Genomic DNA, 26781 nt, shown 5'->3' with positions numbered 1-26781 from the left:
CGAAGAAAGACGGAGAGCTGCGTCAAGTTAAACATGCACAGGTCGAGCGGGACCGGAAACCAGCCATCGGGCCTTCAAAGTAAGAGTGTAGAATATGCCACGGCATAAAGCATGTACATAGCAGACATCGGCTGTATTTATGCATCTGCTATTAGTCACACACGTCACAATATTCCGCCTGTTAGTGATATTTACTTACATTACACTCAATATTGATGCATCAGGGAATATTAAACAGGCCTACCATTTCACTGTTGAGGCTGGTAATCTTTATCAATGCACTGTATTATCTAGACTCGTTAGTTTTATGAATAATGTTGATATGTTAAATAACGTGTGACTATAACTGTAGCGTAATAATACATGTAGAGGAGTCTCTCCTCTTCTCTCTCTCTAAATGTCTATATATCATGTCCCATCAGTGCACAGTAATAACTGTAATTAAATGGGTCGTGGTACTAGCTGGACCGGGTTTTGCCTGTTGCAGAGGCCCTGTTTCACACCCAGTGCTACTATTATTATTATTATTATTATTATTATTATTATTATTATTATATGTCACATTTCTATTACTATTGCTACGACTATTGCTGTGTTATTATTATTATTATCATTCCATTGTCTCCACTGCTGCTGTTATTAGTAGTGGTTCTACTTTTATTTCATCATTTATTAGTGCTCCTACTGTTACCACTCTCATTATGTGTATCTACTGTATTTACTGACACCATAATGATGAGGCTTTTATTATGTAGGGTCTTGTCTGGTAGCCATATTTGAAATGTCGCGAGCTTACCACTCAGAAGGAGAAGGAGGGGGGCGGAGGGGAGAAGGAGGGGGCCGAGGAGGAGACGGGAGGAGGGTGCTGGAAGGGGGACATTCACTCATTGTTACCAACTCGAGGAGCGGCGGAGACCCCGTTGCTACACATGAATTTGTCGGCACATTATTCAGGTAAAGTTTCCGTTAATTTAACCGGTTTAACGGCCAGCTTGAATTTACAACCGGGGACCGCTTCTAGCGAGCAGCCGCCTCCTCCTCCTCCGCCGCGCGGCTCGGTGCGGCGAATTAACGTCAGAACACCGGGTCCGCTGGCCGCAGACGCCGCGGTCACCGTCGTCCAGGAGGGACTAACCGTCATCTTTTGTCTCCGCCGCGCTGCTCGCCGGTGTGTTTCCTTCAACCGGCCGGCTGCGGCGAGGCAGGTACAGTCCGGGGGAGGCGAGCGAACCAGCGCGAGGAGGTCCCGGTGACGTGCTGAGCGCTCGCGGTCGGTGTGCGGGCTCCCGGTAACGTGGACGCTCAGGTGGGCTAACGGGCGCACTAACGCCGCGTCTAGAAGAATCCGCCGTTCCAGGGGTTGACGTGCGCGCGGCAGACCACGTGTAACACCTGAGATATGGGTTATTATGTCGTTATGGGTGTGGACATGAACATGTAGCAATATCCGAATGGTAACAAATGTTTTATATAGATATATTTAGTAAAGGCTAAAATAATCACTTTTCAACTTAAGGTTACACAACTAAAATACACCATTACCAGAAATAAAATAAAATTAATTAAATGTTTATTTGGATATGCCTGTATGTAATTGTTGTGTTGTATTCCTGGTCCCTAGCATGATATATTGCTGTTATTAATTATGTTATTAAATCACACACCACCCACACAGAGACATGCAGTCACCAGCCTTTTGTGTGTTCCAGTTAAAATGTTCATTAAATTAATAAAACCTGTTCTTCTTTATAACAAAACATACAAGCGATTTTAAATAATCCGCTACTGGTTACCTGATAGAAAATATATATTAAAAAAATATTTTTTTTATTTGACAGATTGTGGTGTTGGACATCATCTTTGGTCGTCGTCAATATTCAGGAGAGGGAGTGGTCATCTTAAAGGACCACCGCATCTCAGCGGGCGATGGGGGTCTTGTGACGCACCGGTGCCGCTGACCGGGTTCCCCGCGGTAATGGATGCAGCCGGCTTCAGTCGTGGCCGTGTCGGACTACGCCGCCCGACTCGCACTGTTTCCCTGTGAGCTGCAGAGGAGGGAGCGACTACCAGACAGTCCTGCTGAATGAGCCGGTGGCTTCCTGGGTTCAACCCTTCCTAACCTCCATCCATCCTCCCCCCTGCTGTACGGACCGGTGATGGATCTCCTGTGGGTGCTGTCGGCGTCCATGTTGGCGGCATGCGTTGCCATCCCCATGGACTTTGCGGAGGAGAGCCACAGTCTGTTCACTTGTGAGCCCATTACCCTGCGCATGTGCCAGGGGTTGCCCTACAACTCCACCTACATGCCCAACATACTGAATCACTACGACCAGCAAACGGCGGCCCTCGCCATGGAGGTAATGTACCCTGCTGACGAGATGGTGTCTGGATATTTAGTGCTGATGATCACTAGTGATATTCATACACATGTAGACCACAACAGACCAGTTAGACCGTACTGGGGACCGAAACATAGCAGCTCTGAGATCAGTGGAAGCGCGATGTCTAGGTTACTTAGGCTTTTTAATTCACTCGTGTTTCAAAAACAAAAATGCTGGGAAATTAATATATATGCAACATATTCACCTTTTATCAGAAGTGAAGAACAGTTAAAAATACAAATAGAACCCTGTTTTATTTTTTCATATGAATTAGTCTATTCAAAGCGGTCTAATGTCACAAAAGGTAAAAGCCCATATCAAATGGATTTATGTCACATTTAACACGTCATTTTATATTTGGGTCATATATAGGTGAAATGTGGTAATTATTAGTTAACATATTGTGTCCGTCCGTTGCTTATTGCATTGTTCTGTTGGTTCCGCTTGGGTTCCACGTTCTTCCCGTCGCGGACCTTTTCTCACTCTGAATCTCTCCAGAGATCGAACCAGAGCCACTCGTGGTTCAGTCAAAGAATTCAATGATAATGTTTTGATCATCAATCTATTTAGTCCTTTTTCTTGCTGGTTTCAGCTTCTAAAGTTTGATGAGTTCTGTTTTATTATTATATTTACAACCGATTATTTAAAACAGGTAAATAGAATGATAATCAATACATCTGAATTTGTGGTTCTGGGGAAATTGGGATGGATGTTTTTTCATAAGCTGTTGATATTCCATTGACTAGATTTATTAATGGGTTGTGAACTTTGAATTGAGCATAGCTAATTAAAATACAATTTATTTTTAGTTTGCTGTTGTTTTAATAGATTTTTAGTAAATATATGGATATGGAACATCAATAGTCACTGGCCTACATAAAGGGGGCTTACACGTGAACAAAGTTGTTAATGAATCCCTTTTTGAAAGAAGTCATTTCATATTTTGGGCATACTTAGTTATAACTATATACAATTCATGGGTGGTTTGGGTCGACTTAGATTTCTTTAGTCAATTAGTCGTTCTTTATGTTGTTATCATGCCGAGTGATTTACTTCCATGAAGCGTCTGAGCACATCTGTGCTGAACACCAGATAAAGTTGTGCTTTTGTGATTCCATGTGGAGGAATTCAGCGTTACAGATCTACTAAGTCACCTTAGAGTTCATAATAAAATATTGGATTTGGTTCAAAAGTGCCAGTCTGAAACATTTGCGGTTTCCCCCCCAATTACTGTACATTTTGGAGATGTGAAAGTTTGAATGAAAAACGGCGCCGCTTCCTTTCAGGAATGCTTCCCTTTCTCCCGTTTCTCTCCATTCAGCCCCCCCTTCGCTGACCTTCCTGAGCATTTCCCTGTGGTCCTTTCACCGTTGTTTTGCTCTGTAGCCAGTGCCTGCTTGTGAAGTTGCACTCCAGAACCCATGTCGTCCCGACAGTCAGGCACACAGACGGCGTGTCGGGACGGCGTTCCTCACATGCCGGTAACTGGTTCAGTGTGCCTGCGGCCGCCGGCACCAGGAGCCCACATAGCTTCCACCAGGGCTCACGGGGTTTGATATCAAAGTGCTAGCTTTAATGTTCTTCTTCTCGCTCCAGGGACTGGGAATGTATTACCAAAGAATTAAGCATTCTGTTTTAATACTTGAGCACAGTGCATTATTAAACTGTCCTTAAAAGGGTTTCTGGCCACCGACTGGCATGTTGACAGACGAGCGGTTGACCATAACATGTAGGGACTCTTCACCGGCTCCTGAGCAGTTAGTCAACTTAGCCCGAGAGTGAAGATACCAAACGGTGCTTCAGATGATGGATTAAAACTCGGCCTCCTGGGTTCAGTCCGTGTTTCATTGTGTATCTATAGATTCACCGGCCACGGCATCGGACTGTTGCGTCTGTGTTATCCTCTCTGAAATGACGGGTTAGGCATTTACACTCAATCATGGAGCAGATGCAGCGCCTCGTTAGCTTAATCCCATCCTTTGGATCGGCTGATCCCTCTGGAAGCTCAATCTATCTAGCAATTACTGGCCAAACTGCACCAAAACATTAGACTGGCTGCAACATCTGTGTGTGTGTGTGTGTGTGTGTGTGTGTGTGTGTGTGTGCGTGTGCGTGTCAGTCCACCCATCTTTATTTTTCTCACATTATTCATTCTCAGCATCACGCTCTCTTTAGCTCCCACTCCCTCCATCACTTTTACCCTTGGACACTCGCCCAGCCCCTCCTTGCCCCGGCGCGGTGGTGAAGCGGGCCCGGGCCCGGGCGACCATCTGTGCCTGCTGCACTTTGCCGTACTCGCTTTGAGGGAGTGAGAGCTGGAGGGAAAATCCTGTGTTATGTAACGGAGTCTGAACCGGTCCTTTCCTAGTTCACGCTCATCCGCTGGATTTTGTTTAGATTTTTGATGGATTCTTTAAAGAAAATGCTTCCCGTGTAAATCAGATGGATGTTGGTGGTTTGGGTAGAAGCGTTTTCTCTTCGAGGAGATGTCACTAACCCGGCTTTTTGCACCTAATCTCAGTGTGTGGGTCGCAGTGAACAGAGAGAGGCACTTCTGGTTTCGACGGTGTTCACTTTGATTGGTCATGGAGCCACAATTAAGTCTCTTTTAGAGCTCAGAAATGGTAGTTGGGTTTTGGAAAACACAAGCAAACCCCAATGGTTTCCAAATAACGAGACTCTGTTTGGCTCTTGTTTTCCAGATAGATCCAGTTCATGGGAGAATTCAAAGCTCATAAGATGTTGAGGGCAGCCAAATGGGAATTGACAGTTGATTTTAAAGGGAATTAGGTCCGCTGAATAGCCATGGTAATGATGATGAATGCCCTGCACCGTGGAGAAACTGGGAGTTGGAAGAGGACCAACGCCTGCCGTTCTTGCAGGTTTTGTCCAAACCCCCTGAAGTGGTGTCTTTCTGAATTCCTTTTTCCTCCGGTCTCGCTTCTCAAGGTCTTTTCAAGGTTTTCCTGTTTTGTTGGGAAAGTGAGCGCAATTTGTCACAATCTCGTTAGAAACCTTCTCGTTGCTTTATTTTCTTAGGTTTAGCAGAGCTATTGCCTAGAAGTGCTCACTGTATTTCATCTCTGTGGGGATACAATGGTGTTGGAGGAATAAGCATCAAACCACACTAACAGACCAGATTTACACAGGAATATTATCATTTTTAAACGTTACCACAATTACATATTTTGGACACAGGTGATTTGTATAGACGGACCTTCGGTGTCGATGCTCAGTCATCGCTGACCGCTCAATGACCTCGCAGCTGAAGTGGGACAGCGGCCTCGGGGCTGGGAAATATCGCCTGTTTCTGTGGCACAATGATACTGTGGGAGATAAGTGGGAGCGTGGCGGATTTGACTGGCGTTCCAAAAAGAAAAAAGATGGGGGCTAAAAATCCCTTTCTTTGGAGACAGATGCACACTGTAATGTATGGCAGCGTGGCCTCATCACAGGGAATCAGATGCAATGCTAGGAACCAGTTTGGTTCAGTATGATGTCAGGAACGCTTTCTTTAATAAGGTTAGATGATAAGGAAGCCACGAGATTTGCAGTTTGGAAGATATTGTTGTAAACAATCATTTGTCTTCTGAGAAATACTATTTCTGAGAATGCCCGTGTGTTGATGTTCTCATTGTTGTTGCAGTAAGGTTGGCACAAAACACGGATTTACATGAAGAATCCAAATGAAATACTGACTCAAATGTTAAATATAGTTTTATCGTGGAAAATGTGCATTGCAACCACGTGCAGCTAAATGCAGAAAGTTGTGTGCCGAGCTTTACCAATCACTTGGCTCTGGTTTGGTAGGCTTGACGGATATTTATCAGGACAGAGACTTGATTCTGTCGGGTGGAGGAGACCTGGTCAACGTATCGGACGTGTCTTCAAGGCCAGATGGGACGAGCGTTAATTAAATCAGATTCATCAGAGGGGCTTGTTTACATGAAGCCAAGCCAGAAAACCATTGTGAATGGCATCGAGATAAAAACAAAATGACGGTTGGAAATTGAGTGACGATAAACAAGCCCTATGCTGTCTGAGGTTATTCTGCCTAAAGACAAGGACCCTCATTGGGAGTAATATGAATCTTGATTTCAGCTTTTGAGTTATGAGTTAGTGAGCAGGGACACAAAGACTAAGCAATAGTCTGTTTTTAATCTGTGTCCCACTTCCACTCACTTCCTCCTCCTTTCAGGTCCTTAAATCAGCCTCTTGTCTCAGGTTTACAACACATTCAGATGAACTGTGTCATGTTACAGCTGCTGCGGAGAATAACCCAGATACTCCACCCATGCTGTGTGAATGGATTTGTAAAGGAGGTGTGTGTGTGTGTGTGTGTGTGTGTGTGTGTGTGACAGTGAGAGAGAGTTTCAGTAAAATGCTGATAATGCTCTCTGATGGCTGCAAGTCTGTTAAAACTGCAGTGAACTAAAAAGTACACCATGTAACATGCTCATTGTGTAAAGTAGTGAAGATGTTTCCCAGCTAAGCACACACACACACACACACACACACACACACACACGCACACGCACACGCACACACACAGACACACACACACACACACGCACAGACACACACACACAGATACACACACACACACACACACACACAGACACAGACAACATGGTCTGATAAATCCTACCCAGCGTGACCCAGGCTATAAAGGAGCCTCTTGTTTTATTTAATGTCCAACACCGTGTTTATTGGCAGTGCACTGAAAGAGAGCAAGTCGCTGGTCCACAACAACCTTTCTGTGTGTGTGTGTGTGTGTGTGTGAGTGTGTGTGTGTCTACATGGACATTGCACACTGTCATAGCGCAAGGTTTTCAAACATTTCTTAGCGGTGAATGACATGGTTGACTCAGTCAACCCATCCCTCCTCTCTCTCTCTCGCTCTCTCTCTCTCTCCCCCCTCTCCCCCCTTCCCATCTCTTTTGTCCTCCCCCTCCCCCTGTGCAGGGCTCTCCCGTTGCCCAGGAAACAGTCCCAATTGTGCTGTTAACAAAGGGAGCAGAGGCTTTCTTGCCTCCCGGGAGGTGGTCCCCTCCGCCCCGCACCCTGACCTCCTCGAACCCTGCTCTCCACCCCTTTCCTTCTCCTTCTCCTCCACCTCCTCCTTCTCCTTCTCCTCCTCCTCCTCCTCCCTGGTGATGCATCACTCGTCGCCATGGCGCTGAGCTTGGAAATTTGGAGAATTGGAATGGCAGCAGAGGAAAAAAGAGGATGAAGGGGGGGAGAGAAAATGCATCGGCGCGGGGTGGGTGGGAAGAGAGGTGACTGGGAGGTATTTCTAACACAGACCAGTTGGCCGCGATGGGCTCCACCACATCCTAGCAGCAGACTGAGCCTTCATTAAAAGATCATTACTTTAGCATCAGGAAGCTACACAGCCACCCTCTAATGACTTCATTGGATGAGGCCGCATTAATATTTCATACCACGGCAATCTTCATGGAGGTGAAACGGAGGTCAGGGCTGTTTTTCTCAGTTCTTTAAAGACAGTTTGGAGATGAGAGGTCTTTGCCTCACGATGCACAATTATGCAGAATCACATGTGCATGTTCACCACATTGAACTGCACGATGGTATAAAGATCATTTCAAAAGCTATGTTCCCTAGTTTACACCCTCATTTCAGTTTATGAAAGATTTCAGTATTTAGTATTATATATTATATATTCAGTATGCACTAAATTCAGAGGCACTGCTGATATTTGACATTTAATCAGACGATTGACATCCCCCAGGAGTTCAACCAGGTGGAGGCAATTAATTCCAGTAAACAAGCCGTGGAATACAGAAATGTGTCTTTCGCTCTGGATCATCAAGACGTCTTTTTCACAGACATTTTGAAGTCACACTAGTAAACACACTCTAATAATGAAGTGAATGATGGCTGAGTTCCACCAAGCTGCTTCTGTTTCAAGGTCCTGGTCTGGTTCAGGCTGTCATGGCCGACTGAAGCGCTTCAGAAAACCATTCCAGAGCCTGATGATGATACCGTTTGTATCCAGTAGCGATGATTGACATTTTATTGCGTTTTCTTTGTAATTGAAACAAACCTTTTGGATACGAGTGTCAAGCATGTTTTTAAATGAAGGTCCTCAGTATCAGGTCTTCATCTAGGGCCCCCTGTTGAGGCCCGTCTGGGGTCTGACTTTAGTCTTGACTTGTTACTTATCTGTATTGTGTCCCTGATTTCTTTTGATTTACATTTAGCTTGTCATAGCCACCTTCCTTCTTGGCTTTTCGTGACAATTTATTGTGATTATATATTTTAGATATTATTGTGGGCGACTGTGGCTCAGTGGTGAGCGGGGTCGTCCTTCAATCAGAGGATCGGTGGTTCGATCCCCGGCTCCGGTGTTAGCTGTTCTACGGTGTGTGAATGTTAGTGAGTATGAATGGGTGTGACTAGAAAAGCGCTGTCCAAGTACAGGTCCACTTAGAACGTACTTTCTGACACTTTCTTTAAAAAAAAAAGATTTTATATATATATAAAATACATATATATATATATGTATATATATATATGTCTGTGTATATATATACATACACACATATATATATATACATACACACACACATATATATATATATACACACATACATGTATATATATATATATATATATATATATATATATATACACACATGTATGTATGTATGTGTGTATATATATATGTATATATATATGTATGTATATATATATATATGTGTGTATATATATATATATGTATGTATATATGTATGTATATATATATATATGTATATATATATATATGTATGTATATATATATATATGTATGTATATATATATATATGTATGTATATATATATGTATGTATATATATCTGTGTGTATATATATATATATATATATATATATATATATATATATATATGTATGTATGTATGTATATATGCGCCCCAGAAGTGTGTGAGCTGGGTGTTTTCAGAGTGGCATATTATTCCACACTTTAACAGATCCAAAAATCTCATAACAAACTCTCATGAATACGTAATGACTGTGGCGCTGTGATTGAAGCTGAAATGACATTAGCATATCTCCCCCCAGCCTCCCCCCAAGGCCTGCACCAGGAGAGTTGTGTATTACACGCTCGATTCTCCTTACACGGCCGGCTCTGGTGTGGGAAGCGCCACGACAGACTCCTGGCCATTTATCGGACCAGTGGTTCACCAGCTGTTCCCAGTGTGCCCATTAAAGTCAAATCCCCATGGAGCGTGTGGAGGGTCCGCAGGGCTTCAGGATCTTGGTGGTTGGAACTGTTTGGGCAAAGCTGCCACGAGCCATATGTCCCATCCACCACCACTGAGTCCTGCACACACTCGCATGATGGATAAAATGGCCGAATGGAGATACTGAAGAGATGGAGGAGGGAAAGGATGATGGAGAAAAAAGGGCAGCATGATGAATGGGATTGTTTTCCCCCTCGTAGATACTTCCTGTAGCCTATATATTTATTCAAGCGTTCCCCGTGGCATCTCTGTTTGGAGCACAGTGCAGTCCACTGCTCCATGAAGCACATCGATAGCCTGGGGAGTCAAAGTGAGGATGCAAGCTCACTTTAACTGCATTAGATCTTGTTTGAGTGGCTAACCGGCGCCGACGGGCACCGCTGATGGAGTCATGACGTCACAGGACCGCACGCCCGCAACGGGAGTCACAGGGAGAGTAGTCCGACTGGGACGGGTCAGGATCGTCTGTGGTAGTTTCTCAAGATATTTCAATTAAATAGGAGCCGTTGTTTTACATGGTGTCTCTCTGAATAGTTCTATGAAGCCCTAAATGCAAGCATGACTTGAGGCCTGGGAAGATGGCAGCCATGCCACGCCAAAGCCACGCTGTGTCCGGTGGGATTGATGGCGTCCCTCTGTAGTACAGTCTCGAGGTGGATCACTCTCCCAGCAGATGTGCTGATGCTTCATAGACGACGCGCTGCATGCAACGAGCGCTCGTGTGCATGTGCAGCGGTGCTCAATGAAACGTGATGACTCCATTTGTACAGGAATCACACGATCCACTGGTTGATTGATCGCAGCTCTGACAGGCATGTAAGTCATCTAAACTGTGCGGATGAATACTCAGCTGGGTTAAGACTTGCGTTATGTGAACACGAGTCCCTGTCGTCACCCGTCCAGCCCTGATCCCTCACTAACCAGTCTGATCACTTACCTCGATGAACATACGTCTGTCTCGCTGGAAAAGGGCTCTGAACAAAAGCTGCATGGATGTGGCTGCTTTGTGCTTTGAGGGCCTAACACCCATTCTAATCCCTTTTACATGAAGGCATCCTGTGTGGGAAGGGGGTGTAGTGATGCTGTCTTACAGCAGCTGCTCAAATCTGATTGAACGATGATCAGAGCAGAAGTCCTCCGTCAGCTGTTTTCTGAAATGATTTATTGCTGCATTATGAGCTAACAAAACAGGTGCTGTGTACTATGGATTAAAGGGAACGGACCGAATTTCATCTGTTTTTAATTCCAAATATCCATGTTCATCCCAGATGACCAGTTGTAACAGCAGACTCATCTCCCGTCTTGAGATTGGTTGCTTTGTGGCTGAGATGTTTTTTTGCTTCCATCTGGGTCAGAAAAGAACAAAACTGAGCCGTATATGTTTTTGGATGAACTCCATCTCTCACCCGGAGCTGGGCTCCTTTATAATAATATATTTATAAATAATACACTGCTGCATTTTAGTTCTGGTCCGGCTCCTGTTCACGCAGACTTTTTACAAACAAAACAAACCTCTTGTTTATTAGACTGCAGATCAAACGCATGTTATGCAGAAAGAGTAACGGGTAGAGACGGGACGGCACTGTGCAGACATGACTCACTTTATGCACATTTTATATCAATGTCCTCATATGTATCAATTATAAGATTGATTCCTGAACAGACTTCACAATCAGAAGATACAAATGTGATGTGATGAAATGATGCTCGCTAACAAACCAACCCGAACCAGACGCCGCACCTGTGACTCTGTGACTTTGCATATTCAGTCAGAACATAATGTTGACGTGGTTTATGCCACAGGGACATGTCCTCGTTAATATCACCCCTTTAACAAACACAAAGCCTCTCCTCTCCCCTCCCCCTCCTCCTTGTCCCTCTGTCTTTAAATGTTGGGGGAGGGCGGGCAGCGTTAGCCTGACTTGGGTGTGGCTGGAGGCTTCTCTGTATCACAAACCAACACTGAGGTGTATGCAAATTCATGCACACAGACGCATGTAACCGTGCGCTTCCCCACTCACCAACACACTCGCTGCATATTTGCATATTAACAACTCGCCCCTCAGATGCTTCCTGCACTGCCGCCTCTTGGCTCCGGTTCTTATGCGCGAGGCCATTATGCTGCCGGTGTGTGTATGTAAGCATGTAAATAATATACTTCCGTCAGTACTTTGGCTTGTGTGTGTGTGTGTGTGTGTGAGGGAGAGTTGTATGCGCGTTGCCGCAGCGTGTCAGTCAGCCACAGCGTGGTCCTCCCTGTTACACAAAGGTCCTGTCACCATTTGTGTGTGTGTGTGTGTGCGTGTGTGTGAGAGGTGGGGGTGTCCCAGCTTGTTGTCCGCCTCCTGTCTGAAGCTTGGAGGGATGGAGGAAGGGGGAGCCTCATATCATGGGGGTGGAGGGGATTATTAGGAAAGAGGCCAGAGTTGTTTTTAGGGGCTCATCTCCAGAAAGTGTCAGAGACATGCTCCACTGATCTCTTTGTGCCTCTCTTTGGCCCTCGTTGTGAAGTTGGGGGAGGGGGGGTTGCGCTGTTAAACTTTGTCAACTGTGTGAAAAGAAAAAAATATTTTTTATTATTTTCAATTCAGTTTATTTTGTATAGCCCAGGATCACAAATGACACATGTGCCTTCTTCTTCTTCTTCTTCTTCTTTCCTGGGACCTCCCACATTGCACTGCTGGCACCGCCTCCTCCTGCAGCCGTTCCATCCCTTGGTGAACCTCCGGTGCTCTCCGGAGCTCAGGATGTTCCTGTGCGCGCTCTACGCCCCGGTGTGCACCGAGTACGGCCGGATGACTCTGCCCTGTCGCCGCCTCTGCCTGCAGGCCAAGAGCGACTGCTACAAACTCATGGACATGTTTGGTGTCAGCTGGCCGCAGGAAATGGACTGCAACAGGTCGGTGCAACGGAGTCGTACAAAGTAACATCCTTGAACCACAGTAATGAAGACCATGTTCTCCACAAACTTAGTTTGAATCCCAGGGGCTAAATCAGTTTGCCAGCCATCATTGTTTGAGTCGACCAATCAGGAGCAAATGAGACCCTGATAGACACACACTAACCCATACATGACCAACAACGTGCATACCAAAGGGGGGAGATTAAAATGATCAAACCAACAATCTGCTACGGAATGATATAATAATGAATGATATGACCAGAACAAAAAGATAATTTCACTTTGATAAAGCTGTATTCAGCTGCTTAATAGTGACAATGAACTCACCCTCAGACCAGATTCAATTTCTTCTCCGTTTTCTTATGTGAGCACTAATCACCCGTTGCCACGGAAAATGTATTCATCAATCTTCAAAAGCAGTGCGATGCTTTTTGAAACGGGTTGGCAGTAATTTGATGTTGGCCGGTAAAATAACGTGAGATCGTCTCCTCAGGTTCCCGGACTGCGACGAGCCCTACCCCCGTCCTGTGGACCTCCTGTCCGGCTCGGACACGACGGACTCCCCCATCTCCGTCCAGCGGGACTACGGCTTCTGGTGTCCAAGAGAACTCAAAATCGACCCTGAGCTCGGTTACTCCTTCATGGGGGTCCGCGACTGCTCCCCCCCCTGCTCCAACATGTACTTTACGCGCGAGGAGCTGCGGTTCGCCCGCTACTTCATCGGGGTGGTGTCCATCGTCTGTCTGTCCGCCACCCTCTTCACCTTCCTGACCTTCCTCATCGATGTGTCACGCTTCCGCTACCCGGAGCGTCCGATCATCTTCTACGCCGTGTGCTACATGATGGTGTCCCTGGTGTTCTTCCTCGGCTTTCTGCTGGAGGACAAGGTTTCATGTAACGCAGCGAGTCCCGGGAGGTTTCGGGCTTCAACAGTGACCCAAGGCTCCCATAATAAAGTAAAGAAACATCTTTCCTCGACTCTGTTTGTCTCCTGCATAGATATGGATATTGATCCTCCACCTGTAAATCCTCTCTCTGTCCCAGGCCTGCACCCTTCTCTTCATGGTGCTGTACTTCTTCACCATGGCCGGCAGCGTCTGGTGGGTCATTCTGACCATCACCTGGTTCCTGGCGGCTGTTCCCAAGTGGGGCAGTGAGGCCATCGAGAAGAAGGCCCTCCTGTTCCACGCCTGTGCCTGGGGCATCCCCGGGGTGCTCACGGTCACCCTGCTCGCCATGAACCAGATCGAGGGAGACAGTGTCAGCGGGGTCTGCTTTGTGGGCCTCTACAACCTGACGGCCCTGCGCTGGTTCCTGCTGGCTCCGCTGGGATTGGATGTCGTGGTGAGGAAGATATTTAAAAACAGAGCCATCTATTCCACTTTCCATTCTGATGTCTCACAACATCCTCTCGATGGGAGCAGTTCTTCTGTTATGTATGAAAAGCATAGCATTCCTGCTGTCCACTCTTCGTTACTACAACATCTGCTTTACTAACTCCTCCCAGGTCGGTGTGGCACTGCTGCTGGCAGGCATAGCAGCCCTGAACCGAGTCCGCATGGAGATTCCACTGGAGAAGGAGAACCAGGAGAAACTGGTGAAGTTCATGATCCGCATCGGCGTGTTCTCCGTGCTCTACCTGGTCCCTCTGCTGGCCGTCCTGGGCTGCTACCTTTACGAGAACAGCCACCGGGCCATCTGGGAGACCACCTGGGTCCAGGAGAAGTGCAGGGACTACCACATCCCCTGCCCCTACCAGGTAATAGACAAAAGTCCTGGAAAACACCTGGTTGAGCAATTCTGTAGTCATGGAAAACTCATGGAAATATGATTCCATCAATCTTTATCTTCCAATGAAGTACTCCTGTACCAGAGCTCCCCAAAACAGATCGCCATTATGGTTCGGTCACATTAATGTTCACATGGTCGCTTATAGAACACGGTATATGAACTGGCTGCGTCAGAAGGATGTGCATTTGAATACAATTCCCAAAATAATGCGGTAATGTGTACAAAGAATGTTTTTACCTGCAAGCTGAGAATATGTATTTTGAGTTTCTTTGTTAGGCTAATAATAGCGGAGCTTGTCATCAGATGTCAGCTTGTGTACAACGTAGAGATTCATAGGAACGCTGATTTATTTATTTGTAACGTATACACCTGTCGTTACATTTAGAAAGCCTCACACCATTATCACTTATTGCACATGTGAAAAGTGTGTTGGTGCGTATGTACTTATTGCAATATAACTTACAACCTATGTGAAGTCACCTGGAGGTGCTGATGCATGTGTTCATAGACGTGCATCACAGTGTGCACAGATGTTTGTACACATTAAATGTACAACTGGGACTCCTGCAAGGAAGCGGGATACAAAGCAGGAGGCAACAGCTGGAGGAGGCTGACAACTGCCAGATGTGTTTGCACACAGAGACATTAGAGAGCAGGATACTCACACACTGTGTGCATTGAAATGCAATGTGTACACACACACACAGTCACACACACTCACCGTCAGACAAGAGACAACATAGTGCTCGTCCTCAATAGCATGCTTCACAGAGCTGCATGAGCCTGGAGCATCAACACACACCTCATGGCTGTTAATAATGCAAACCTCTCTCCCTCTCTCTCTCTCTCTGTGTGAGAGTGTTGCAGGTGTGTGTTGTGTTGTTAGGTCCATAGCTTGTCAGGGGTTCAGTCTGCAGTGGCCTCTCTGCTTCGTGTACAATAGGCAGTGACGTTTGGTTTCATGTCTTTGCTCCAGTGATATAGATGAGATGGAGCTACAGCGATGCATGAGCATTGTGTCAGATCAGAGTGGTGCTCTTAATCTGTCACGTAAACACTGCATTGTGTGTGTGTGTGTGTGTGTGACCAGGTCAGGGGGGTCACACTGCACCAGTACATCCTGTACACACTGTAGTCCCAGCTGATCTGAGCACAGCGCTGCATAGCTCAATGCTGTGTACTTCTAATCACAAACATACAACAGAGCTCTGTAGAGATGCCTCTGGTGCACAACCACACAAAGTTTCAGCAGAGTTTCCATCCTTCCTTCCCCCCCCAACCCTGCTATGTTCATATGAAAGCACACACACACACAAACACAATGTCAGTAACGTGCATCAGTGGAGAGCTTAGACTCAAAGTGCCTCGCTATATTTATCTTAAAAGCCTTCCTTGAGGCTTAGACCTCCTCTCTGCTGAACAGCTCCTGTGAAGCTCCTGTGAAGCTCCAACCCCCCCCCCCCCCTACGCACACGCACACACACACACACACGATGGACTCGAGCTACATAGAGTAAAGGAGCAGACTGTGTGTAGACGGCGTAGCATCTGTAACGAGGACGAGGTTTCGGCCTCTTCTCTGCTGTAACGAGTGGATCTGTGGACCGCTGGCCTCAGGGCCCTCCTCCTAATGAGACCACTATGACCGTGTGTGTGTGTGTGTGTGTGTGTGTGTGTACATAATGAGACAGAGAGAGCAACATGGAGGAGAGGAGGAGCTAGTGTTCCTGTGCTTTGCTGTAGCGTTGTTCACGGCAGCGCGGTGACACTTTAAGACCTCCGTCAGAGGAGCACATTATTTACCATTAACACGGCACTCTAATCCACATTAAGTTCCCACAAACATGACACAAATGTTCCATATTTCTCAAGTGAACACCTTCCTTTACCCTGTGCTGGTATTCTTTCTCATACCGTAGAACGACCACGTAGACAAGCTGTGTTCATACTGTGGCTGCTGTCTCACACCCTGCAGCTGTTTTGAGGTTATTGTCGATGAGCTGGTAAAAAAACAGCAACGCCTACGTGTGTGTTTCTGATTAAAATGTGTCACATTCTAGTTTCTATGCACCCCACTGACCACGGCCTTCTGCGCGTCCGTGGCCTTTAGGTGGAGCGCACCAGTCGGCCCGACCTGGCCCTGTTCCTGGTCAAGTACGTGATGATGCTGATCGTGGGGATCCCCTCTGTGTTCTGGATCGGCAGTAAGAAGACCTGCTTCGAGTGGGCCGGCTTCTTCCACGGCAAGAGGCGCAAAGAGTACGTACTTAATGCACACGGCGCGTTGTGAAGCTCTACAGAGGCGTTAACTATTCAAGAGGCAAAGCTCTTTAAAGGGCTCACACGTTTTGGCCCAATATGTTTACCTTGAGCATTCCACTGTCAGACCTCCTTCACTGCGACGCCTTTAGGACTACTTTGACATACCATAGTGTACTCTGGTCTTTTTAGACATATTGTATATTACACCATATTCAACAGCAACACATTACATTCATGGATCAGTACCTCATACAACACAGAGCCACGGGGACAACCTGTACTGGTCTTGGTCTCTACTGTCCTTTAAGCTGGTTGTGTGTGTACGTGTGTGTACATGTGTGTACATGTGTGGCTTGGTGGTGAACACTGGCCCTTCTCTGCGCTCACTCCCCCCCCCTCCAAACTCAGAGCATTAACCCCCTCTCCCACCGCCTGCTCCACACACTCCTCCATTCTCTTCTACCACCCCCACCACCCCACCACCTTCCCGCTGTCCCTCCCCTCCCTGTTGCGTCTCTCCCTGCCCTCCCTGCCTCCACTCTCCTCCTCCTCCTCCCCCTGCTCCACTCCCTCCCTGCCCTCCTCCCTCACCTGCTGCAGCGGGATGGTCAACGAGAGCCGACAGGTGCTCCAGGAGCCCGACTTCGCCCAGCTGTTGCTCAGGGACCCCAACATGCCCATCGTGAGGAAGTCGCGGGGCACGTCCACCCAGGGGACCTCCACCCACGCCTCGTCCACCCACCTGGCCATGTTGGACGAACCGCCGAGCGCCAGCACCAGCCGGGCCGGCTCGGTCCGCAGCGCGCGCTCCAAGATGAGCAGCTACCACGGCAGCCTGCGGCGCGCCCGAGACGACAGGTGGGTCTCGTGTCTTTCAGATGCCGTTTGGTCTCGGTCCGCCCGCAGAGAACCGGGCCCCTGATGCTGCCGTTTGGTGTTTGTCTCTGTCCCAGATATACGGCCTCCGGTTTCCGGGCCGCAGACGACTGGCTGCCCTACGGCAGCATGCCTCGCCTCAACGACCAACAGTCCAGACACTGCAGCACCAATCGCCTGGACAGCCCGTCGCGGCACGGCTCCACCCAGCGGCTGGAGAGCCAGTCGCGGCACAGCAGCGCCAGGGACCTCACCGCCACCCAAGCTGTTCTCGGTGTCCCCGGGAACGGGATTCACCGAGTCCTGGAGGAGGACGGAGCTACAGCCTGAAGAGGACCCGGGATACCTCTGAAGGTGGCACATGTGACTGAAAGGGAGACAGAAGACTCGTCTTTCTCTTTCTAGACAAAAGGCAGCGGAGCAGCCAGTGTGGGAGCTCAGCACTGAAGCCGTGTACTGATGACGTTAGCTAGAATAGGGCTACATCCAGCCAAATGAAGAGGGCATGTCCTCTCAGCTTTACTCGACCCACGAGCTGAACCCAAAAACTCAAGTGAAAAACAATCTTTGTCCAGTTTACGACGGGTCTTCTGGTCCTGATGGCGACCTTTACGACCTGTGGATAACCAACACTGGACCTCCTTAACTGAGCCAGCAGACCAGGCTGCACTTGTTTGTATAAAGGGACTGAGATGTTAGATACTAGAGCAGCCTCCTCTTCTAGACTGTGCAGCACTTGGGCAGCTTGTTTTCTATTTTCTTCATTTACTGACTACATTTGACATATTTTGCACCTCTTCAGCTGCTGACGTCTTAACTTAAATTCTGGTAACTTAACCTGCTGAAAACGTATTTATAAAAGGCCATTTATTCACACCGGATGTGACACTTCACATGAAGGGGAACAAATGAGTCTCTACACACGCTGTGTACGACTCCTGAACTTTACATTGTGTCATGTTTTTCATATGGAGCTACTTCATTGCTGTGATGTGACGTATAATAAGAGGAAGAATGCAAGCTCTAAAATACTGGAAGAAAAGCTGAATCCAAACTCCTGCCTTATGACTGGTGAGAGAACGCTAAGCTAACGCTGGCTCACGCCATTTACCGCAAGTTAAAGCTTTTCTACAGTGCAACCTGCCGCTAGCAGCTGACACAGGGGTCAGGGGTCACCTTTACAGTTTGAATAGATAGTGCGCCCTGGAGTAGTGTGTCCTGTTTCTAAATGTGTCCTTACGTGTATAGGTATTGTAAAATGTTAGCGCAACATTTCCTCTGGTGGCAAAACTTGTATAGATGTAAAAATGGAACTTTTGTAATAAAGTTTTTTTTAATGACCACACAGACACACTGGGTTGTATTTGTAACAGCCCTCCGCTTTATTGAAATACATCGGAGTCAGGTTAATATAATGAGTTCTCCACATAAGTGTGGCAGCCAGTTCCATACATTATTTGTTGTCTTGACCTTACACCTTAAATATTTTTTTTTTTTGTGCAAAAAAGAATCTACATCTCCTGTAGTGGGTTATCCTCAGTAAAACGCCCAAACCGTTCAAAAAGGAGCAAGTCCAAGTAAAACAAACCGAAAAACAAAATGATTACATCTATAACATGCAAAACTGTACAAATTATTACAAAGCAATCCTAGAAAAAAAACAAAGTGTAATATGATATGAAAGAGCACAAATAATATAGAAGGTACTGTAGATAAGACCTCACTGAAATGCAAAGGCGTTTGAATTATTTATTTTGTATTATTTTCTTCCTCTCAAATGTTCCCACGGTGACAGCCATCAAAGAACAACCTCTCGTCTTCTTCCTCTACACCCGGTTCACGTCTACAGATTCATCTCGGCCTCACTCACTCACTCCATCCATCAAACACTCTTCCACCTAAATGAAAAGAATTCATTGGTTCGGACATTTCCTGAGTTTCTCCTCCCCTCTCCTTAAACTGGCATGTCTAGGGTCAGTTTGTTTCTGTACAATAATGGCCAATAATAAAACACCTGGCTAAACCAGTCCCGCCCCCCCATCTAATACATTCTACAGAAACTCCACAGGAACTACGGAGACTCACTAGCTTTAAAAGAGGTGCTTGTTTGTTTGGAATAAAACCAGCTGCATCCAAACCTTGTCTCTGCATAAAAAATTGAATACTTAAAAACAAAAAAACTTGGAATGGGTTTTGTTTTTTAGAAGGGAATCGGCAGGAATGACCAGCGAAGTATTCGATTCCCTTTCTAACCAACAAGACCAGTGGAATAAAGTGGAGGGCTGTGAGCTGCTCAGCTGTCTGCAGACAGCTAGTGTTCAGTCAGGACACTGTTCAGCTCCCTTAGTGCCACCCCATTCTGCCCTGTGAGTCAAAATGCTCCTTATATTGATTCATAGAGATATACATCTCTATACATCGGTCAGAGGGAACTGAACGCCCGGCTCTCCTGCCAGGAGCCGCCACCCCGTAAAATGCTCTTTCAGAGGCCAAAGGAGATCCAGCCTGGTAGCACTGAGGTTATCCATCAAGACAAACGGTGCTCAGTTTTAAGTGTTTACATTCTCATGTTAGTGTTGTTTATTTGTTGTTTTTGTATTTAAATCAAGAGTTCTTACAAATGTTGCTTTGCAGTGAACAGATCACACAAACCTTCAGAATAGGCAACTAAATAGTGTCAAAGTATTTTTCTCCATTTTTGGTTAAATCAAGCTCCTCCCATCCAGGTCCCACCGCCCGCTTAGAAACACTCACTGATTACATGAGGAGCCACTTCTCCTCCCGACGGTCACAGAGGAGGAGCAGGACAAGGCATTGGCTGCATAAAAACACCACCTCAGTGTGTGTGTGTGTGTGTGTGATCATTCACGTGTTCACTCTGGAGTACGGTCCATAGGGAGGTTCCTTCAGTCAAGCACAAACAGAGTGGGCAAAAGGAACAAAAACAAACACACGATGCGTGTCGTACACACAATATAAAACAAACCAATCTAAAATCTACCGGTAAAAAAAGAAAACGGGAAAGTGGTTTAAAATGGCCTTTGTGTGTGAATACAACCCCAAATCACTCAGAAGAAACAGAACAGGGAAAATAAAAGTGAAAGAGGGTTTTCTGCCTTTCCCGTGTCGCCATAGTATTTTCCTTTTCATATATTACTCTCTACTTTGAACCTATGTACATTATTGTGATGGGAGCCTGCGAGCCGGTCAGTTTGGTTGTAGTGGGACGGAGGACACGCCCACGCTGGATGATGTCACTCGCGCTGGACCAATGAGGAGAGAGGAGCACAGAGGAGCTGTAGTGATGTCATCATTGTAACGCTGCTTGTTGATGGTCAAAATAAAAAATATATTATAAAGTCACTGCACTTAATATCATGAGTAAAAGAAAAAAACAAAAATCATTCCTTTCTCTTTTCTTTTGTTGACATTTTCAATTGTTGCAGCACCCAAAGAGAAAGCAAAGGAGGGAAGTGAGGCGGGGTTAAGCTCCACCCGTCTGGTTCAGGCCGTGATGCAAACCTACCTTTCCTCATCTAAGATTGATGAATAAATTAAAATAGTGTCCCCTAAAACCCAAACGGTCCTATGTACAAATACAAATCACGTTCTCTCGATAATAATCCTCTTCTTTGTTGCATCGTGAGGTTTTAGAGTCTCAACCGGGGGGCGTGGCCAGAGGGACGGCTGGAGACGGGAGCTTCTCTTTCCTATATCACCAGCCCGTTCTGAATGTGAAACACATGCACACACAGCTTCTCTCCAACAAACAAACACGCACACACACGCATTTGCACCCTCAAACATCAGCACCCACGTGTACACGACCGCTCATATTCCATAACTCCGCCCCGTCCTGGAAGTACGACGAGGGGCACTGAGGTTGTAAAAGTGGGACAAATGTTTGTCGAGAGGTGCAGTTCTCTGGGCAGTGAGGGGGGTATCAGAGAGGAGGGGGGCTGGGGGGGCGGTTGGAGTCCTGTGCTGTCAGTCGGATCGGTGGGCGTGGGTGGGGGGGGGGCGAGAGGCTGATGGAGGCTTATGTGTCCCAGCCCATGCGGTCTGTGCTCTCCAGGGACAGGGACTTGGCCTTGTGTGGGGAGGCCGGACTGGGAGGGCTGCTGAAGGTGGAGCTGTTGGAGGCCGTGGAGTGACGTGGCGAGTCTGAATCCTGGAGGAGAGGAATGAAGAGAGAGAGAGACAGAGAGAGAGAGAGAGAGAGAGAGCGAGAGAGAGCGAGAGAGAGCGCGAGAGAGAGCGAGAGGTGAAGTTTGAAGGAGAAAAGAGCATAAATCAGAAGGTGCAAGCAGCAGATTATCCCATAAACTACAATATTTCTATTTCTGCAGCCTTGTGTCTAGAGTGAAGGACTTCTGGGGGCTGATGGCTCCCTGCTCTACTCTCGTGAGCATGCGTATTCTTTCTCCCCGTTTAGGGTGGAGGACAGATTGAATGTCATTGCCCCCCCCTCCCCTTCCACATCGTCAGCACATGAACAGCTCAATTGACCATAAATGATCAGCTGAAGGACAACAAACATGCAGGCAGGCCAGATGAGGGGAGGGGATACACCTTCATACTGTACAGCACATACAGTATGACTGGCTTATGTGAGGACATGACACCAGACAGGATACCGGCCACTCCTTCCCTTGAAACAGAGAGTGGTCCGGCATGTCAGTTCAGTGATCATGTCCTCAGGTTAGGGGTTCTCTGTTTGGGTTCTCAACGTTAAAAACACCAAGAAGCTCTCCGTTCTCAATGAAACGTCACACGCTCTCACAGTAAAGTCGTGATCGGGCATCAGCCATCTGCTCCTCACATCTCACACAGCTTCCACAGCCAATGGAGAGGTTCTCATAGGTATTCACTGCAGGGTGTGTTGGGAGAAGCGCTGCCCAGCTACATTTGTCTATGTGGCACTGAGTCGCCTTCCCCCATATGAACCAATCAGTCTTTGCTTTTTGACCCAGAGATGTTGTGACGTGTCGCAATCCAATGAAATCATTGACTTTGATGTATTTTCCCAGCACAGAACGAGTGACGTCCTGCAGGGAGCCGAGTGGAACCCGAGCACACTCACTGTGTCCGTGTGGCTTCGTCGTGCTCATGGTTAGAAACACGGGGCGGCCGCCAGGGAGCAGAGTGGAAGCAGACATGCTCTGCGATTGTGGGGTGACGTGTGCAGCAGCAGCGGCGGTGCACCATTTACATCAGAAAACAGCCAAAGGACACGGGCCAGGCGAGGGGCCGGCTGATGGAACATGTGACAAGGTGGCGGGGCTGAAATGGTGCAGCGAGAGCCGTGGCAGGGCGGAGGCTGACGTGTGTTCTGCTGTGTTCTGCTGTGTTCTGGTGTGTTCTGGTGTGTTCTGCTGTGTTCGCCATGATGTGTTGTGTGCAGTCGTGGCAGCTGTTGACATTACCTTCATCTTACTAAGCAGGGTCCTTAAAGCCCTTTTCAGATCGGGGGTCTTCTCCGACGGTGAGACTGCCTGCCACTGCAGAGGAGAGTTCAGAACTCAGCGCCCGGCCCACAGACAACATGCTGGGGTGGGGGGCGGGGGGAAGGGGGGAGGGGGGCGGGGCGAGGCACAGCTGAGTGAGGGTGAAGGGAGGCGAGGGATGGGGGCAAAAATGGAGCCAACAGCGTCCAGGCTTATGGGCCATGAGGATGGGGGGAGCCACAGGGCCATGAGGGTGGATGGGTGGTAGACGTTAAATTTACTGTTGGAAATAGACACACACGATGTTGCAGGGCGGCTATGTGAACAGGAAGCGGCACAGGGGAGATGGTTCTAACGAAACGCCACCTCCGACTGACTCAAGTTACCTTTCAGGGGTTACAAAATGTGCTCAAACTGCTACGGGGACATGAGGAACATTTGCAGGTACTATTGAGAGTCTATAGAGGGAGAAAAGGAGAACCTCATTGAGCTGCGTTCACTATGACATCACAGGGAGCTAACCAATCGGCCAGAGAGGTAGGATGAGGTGGGCGGCCTGCGCCCAGAGGTGGGGATGCTTGTGACGGATGGGACAGAGGGAGATCTTTCAATGGCTAGCTCCTACAATGGCATTGGCATGGAAAACAATCATGATGTGCATCTGGACAAAGCTGATGTTGTTCAGGCCGTCCGAAACAAACCGTCTTTAAAGACACAGTGCTCACATGATCTGGGGATGTGCACAGTGACGGTGTATTCACTGACCTCTCGGTCAAACTGGGAGAGCGGAGCGTCACCACAGTCCATGCCTCCGCCAGAGGACAGGGAGCTTTCAGAGGGAGAGGTCATGGTCTGCCGCTTGGATCCGTAGCTCCCGCTGGACAGCTCTCTGCGCAGGGCGCTGCCGTTCTGGGAGGACGAGCCTGGGCGGAGAGGACGGACGGAGGAATACTTTAAATAAAGAGTTCATGCCGCGGGGGATGGGAGTTACTGAAGTGGTTCTGGACGGGGGATGGACCGGGTTCTGCGGTTACTCACGTATGCCCAGTCCGCTGCTGGCGCTCATGGAGCGACCCGGCTCGCCACGGTTCTTGGTGATGGAGGGGATGCTGACCGAACCGCTGAAGCCCGCGCGGCTCTCCTGAACACGGACGTTCTGGTTTTAACACGCACAGAGCAAATACACACGCACACAACACAGAGTGCAGTGCAGGGGACAGGAGTGAGGAGCGAGGATGGATGACAGCTGAACACACACATGTGGCGCCGCGTGTGATTGGCCACGGAGGTGTGAGCGGATAGACACGCATGCATGGCCTCCGTTAACGCACAGCCGGGCAGGAGGAGCAAGATGGAGGGACTTTAAAGGATGAAGGAACATGAGGGAGAGGAGGAGGTTCATCGTGTGACTCCACCAAGCTGCTCAGGTTAGTTCACAAAACAGGGAATCATCTGGAAACTGGGATTTTCTCTGCTCACATGTGGGCATGCTACAGTAGACATCTTAGGATGAAGAATGGGGGGGGGGGGGGGGGGGGGGGGTTCTGGTTCTGTAGAAGCAGGTCTACAAACACACACATCTCAAACAGTCCCAGTGTGTCTGTGTTAATATGTACATTTATGTTTCTGTGCTCCAGTCTGCTCAAATAAGTCTTTAAGAATAATGTGTGCACCTGTATGTATTTCGTGTGTGTGTGTGTGTGCGCGTGTGTGTGTGTGTGTGTGTGTGTGTGTGTGTGTGTGTGTGTGTGTGTGTGTGTAAATATATGCATGTGTGTACCATGGGTAAGTCTTTAAGGATCTGGATCCCGTCTCCTGGCCCCATGTGGGCCACGTGGTTGAAGTTGGTGGGGTTGGAGATCAGCTTGTTCCTCATCTCTGGATCTCGCAGCATCTCCCTGGAAACACAAACAAAAGATAAGTCCAGACACACAGACATTCACAGTGTTTCTTAACTCCTGTTAAATATCTACAACATGTGATATTGCTTTTGTTTCAGCATGCTCTTCAATGAGAAGGCAGCTGTACAAGCGAGTGCATTCGAGGACTTCAGTGTTGAGACATGATGATGTTTGTCCTCCATAAGCATGCACATTGTATTAGCTTTCCTTCAGTCTTAAAACATATGATGAAATCAGTGGTGCAGTACTGTTACCAATTGGCCCAGGGATATGCAATAAAAAAGTGATCACCTTCTACATGCACACACAAAACAGGTGAAAGAATTAAACAAGCAGAGACAAGTATACATCGGCCTCGTCCTGCAGGTACCGACCTCCTCTGCTGAAGCCGCTCTTCCTCCGGCACCCTGAAGGAAAAGCGCCTCTTGTTGTTCATGCTGCGCACCATCTGCTTCCTGCTGTTGTCTGACGTCTCTGGGACGACCAGCTCATCGCCCTCTGTAAGAGCGCAACCAAACCGGAGGCACGTTTACGTGAACACAAATGTGCTTTGGAGTGGCACGTCAAACTTCTACTGTTACTCAAGCTGCTTTGTTGTACAGAACATGTTATATAATGAGCAGATGACGGGTTAAACAGAAAATAGTCTTTATCGTCCCACAGCCTGCAGGGACAAGTGCCCAAATATCCTGTTGGAGCTCTATGTGGAACAGCCAGATACAAACCCCTCACTTTACAATGGAAGACATATTTTAGTAGAATTCACTGTGTGTTTAAAGTGTTCTTACCGGCCATCTTGTTTCTAAAGTAGATGAGCCGGACCGTTTCCAGTCCCAACAGGTTCAGAGAGCCGTCAATGTTCAAGGCTCGCACCTGAAGGGGAAGCAGAGAGATCCATCATGAAACTGATTTCATTCATAAAATCTGGAGTTATTTCATCTATCAATATGACAGGGTGGCAATCAGAAGTGGATAAGAAGAAATAAGTCAGGTTGCTATGGTGACAGAGGCAAATAGCATCATTCATCTAATCCACTAGGTGGAGCCAGAGATAATTCGACACCATAGATGGACTATAAATAAGAAGTGAAGTGAAGTAGACTACGCTTTTGAAACATGGAGATCACATCATATTCACAGCACCTTCTTGAGAGGGATGGTCTGAATCCACTCCATGGTGTTGACATCAAATACATCGACGGCGTTCTCGCTGTACACTGACAGGTAGGGGGCGTTGTAGCCTGGACAAAAGGAAAAGTCATTCTGTTCAATAATCGGCCTCCTCACTTTATCGCCATGTAGCTGAAAAGGATTTCCTGCACTCACAGGCAGAGTTGGGAAAAGCTGGCCACATCAGCTCCTGCTGACGTGACCTGCGGCCCTGGGAGTCCACGTATACTCCGATGGCGTTGAAGCACAGCAGCAGCTCCTTGCTGGAGATCTCCACGGCGCAGAGGGCTTCCAGGCTCTGCTGGGGGATGAAGGCCAGGGTGTGGTCCTCGTGGTGGAGCAGGTTGACAGGGGTCATGTCACCATGGACACTGTGGAGGTCAGATTCACTAAGATTATTTATTTAGGAACAAAGTCCATTCATACATTGATCAGACATGTGACTCAAATAACTTGGTCTCTAGTCAACTCGTCATTATTTCATCAGGAAACAAACAAACTGAAACACAAAACACCTCCACTGTATCTAGATGAGCCGTTAACAGGTAGAGTACCTGTAGCGGGTGAAGCCGGACTGGTACCCCACGTAGAGTCGCTCACTGAGCAGACCCATCCACTGAATGGGCCCTGGGGCCTGCACCTCTCGTAGCCGCCGGTGACGTCCTTTACTCTTATTCACCTGGGGAAGAAGATGACATGAAGTCCATAGCCAAAGAGAAAAATGCACAGCACTCAAGTTCGCTAGAAATAAATTATTCAGAGCAGACGGTCTATTGTTGAGTATTGA

General features: G+C 47.5%; 2 protein-coding genes across 8 annotated transcripts in view; one reads left to right on the top strand and one right to left on the bottom strand.

Annotated features, from left to right (window-relative positions):
• Positions 1-801: 801 nt before the first annotated feature.
• On the top strand, positions 802-18826 carry fzd3a (frizzled class receptor 3a). 2 transcript variants are annotated; one of them, XM_034526994.1, is made up of 9 exons: positions 802-954; positions 1839-2357; positions 12348-12544; positions 13041-13503; positions 13592-13891; positions 14055-14306; positions 16449-16597; positions 17201-17458; positions 17554-18826. In XM_034526994.1, the coding sequence occupies exons 2-9, from the start codon at positions 2157-2159 to the stop codon at positions 17804-17806; spliced, it is 2073 nt and encodes a 690-aa protein (XP_034382885.1). In that variant the 5' UTR covers positions 802-954; positions 1839-2156; the 3' UTR covers positions 17807-18826. The 2 variants fall into 2 exon arrangements, with proteins under 2 accessions (XP_034382885.1, XP_034382886.1); XM_034526995.1 differs by having other exon boundaries at positions 883-1306; positions 17554-18823.
• An 857-nt stretch (positions 18827-19683) lies between these two features.
• cdc42bpab (CDC42 binding protein kinase alpha (DMPK-like) b) overlaps positions 19684-26781 on the bottom strand; it is a 64161-nt gene continuing 57063 nt past the window's right edge. For 2 of the 6 annotated variants that reach the window (XM_034526991.1, XM_034526989.1), the window contains 10 exons: positions 26549-26673; positions 26151-26365; positions 25968-26065; positions 25613-25697; positions 25199-25322; positions 24704-24821; positions 23962-24079; positions 23689-23846; positions 22903-22977; positions 19684-21647 (listed from right to left, as the gene is read on the bottom strand). In XM_034526991.1, coding sequence (XP_034382882.1) covers positions 21516-21647; positions 22903-22977; positions 23689-23846; positions 23962-24079; positions 24704-24821; positions 25199-25322; positions 25613-25697; positions 25968-26065; positions 26151-26365; positions 26549-26673 — 1248 coding nt within the window. In that variant the 3' untranslated portion in view covers positions 19684-21515. The remainder of the gene's footprint in view (positions 21648-22902; positions 22978-23688; positions 23847-23961; positions 24080-24703; positions 24822-25198; positions 25323-25612; positions 25698-25967; positions 26066-26150; positions 26366-26548; positions 26674-26781) is intronic. The other 4 variants (XM_034526990.1, XM_034526988.1, XM_034526992.1 and 1 more) reach the window with 4 other exon arrangements.

The sequence above is a fragment of the Cyclopterus lumpus genome, chromosome 24, assembly GCF_009769545.1.
Source record: "Cyclopterus lumpus isolate fCycLum1 chromosome 24, fCycLum1.pri, whole genome shotgun sequence".
NCBI classification, from domain to species: Eukaryota; Metazoa; Chordata; class Actinopteri; order Perciformes; family Cyclopteridae; genus Cyclopterus; species Cyclopterus lumpus.
Note: the sequence above shows the minus strand (reverse complement) of the source record. Positions and strands in the feature narration are given on the sequence as shown.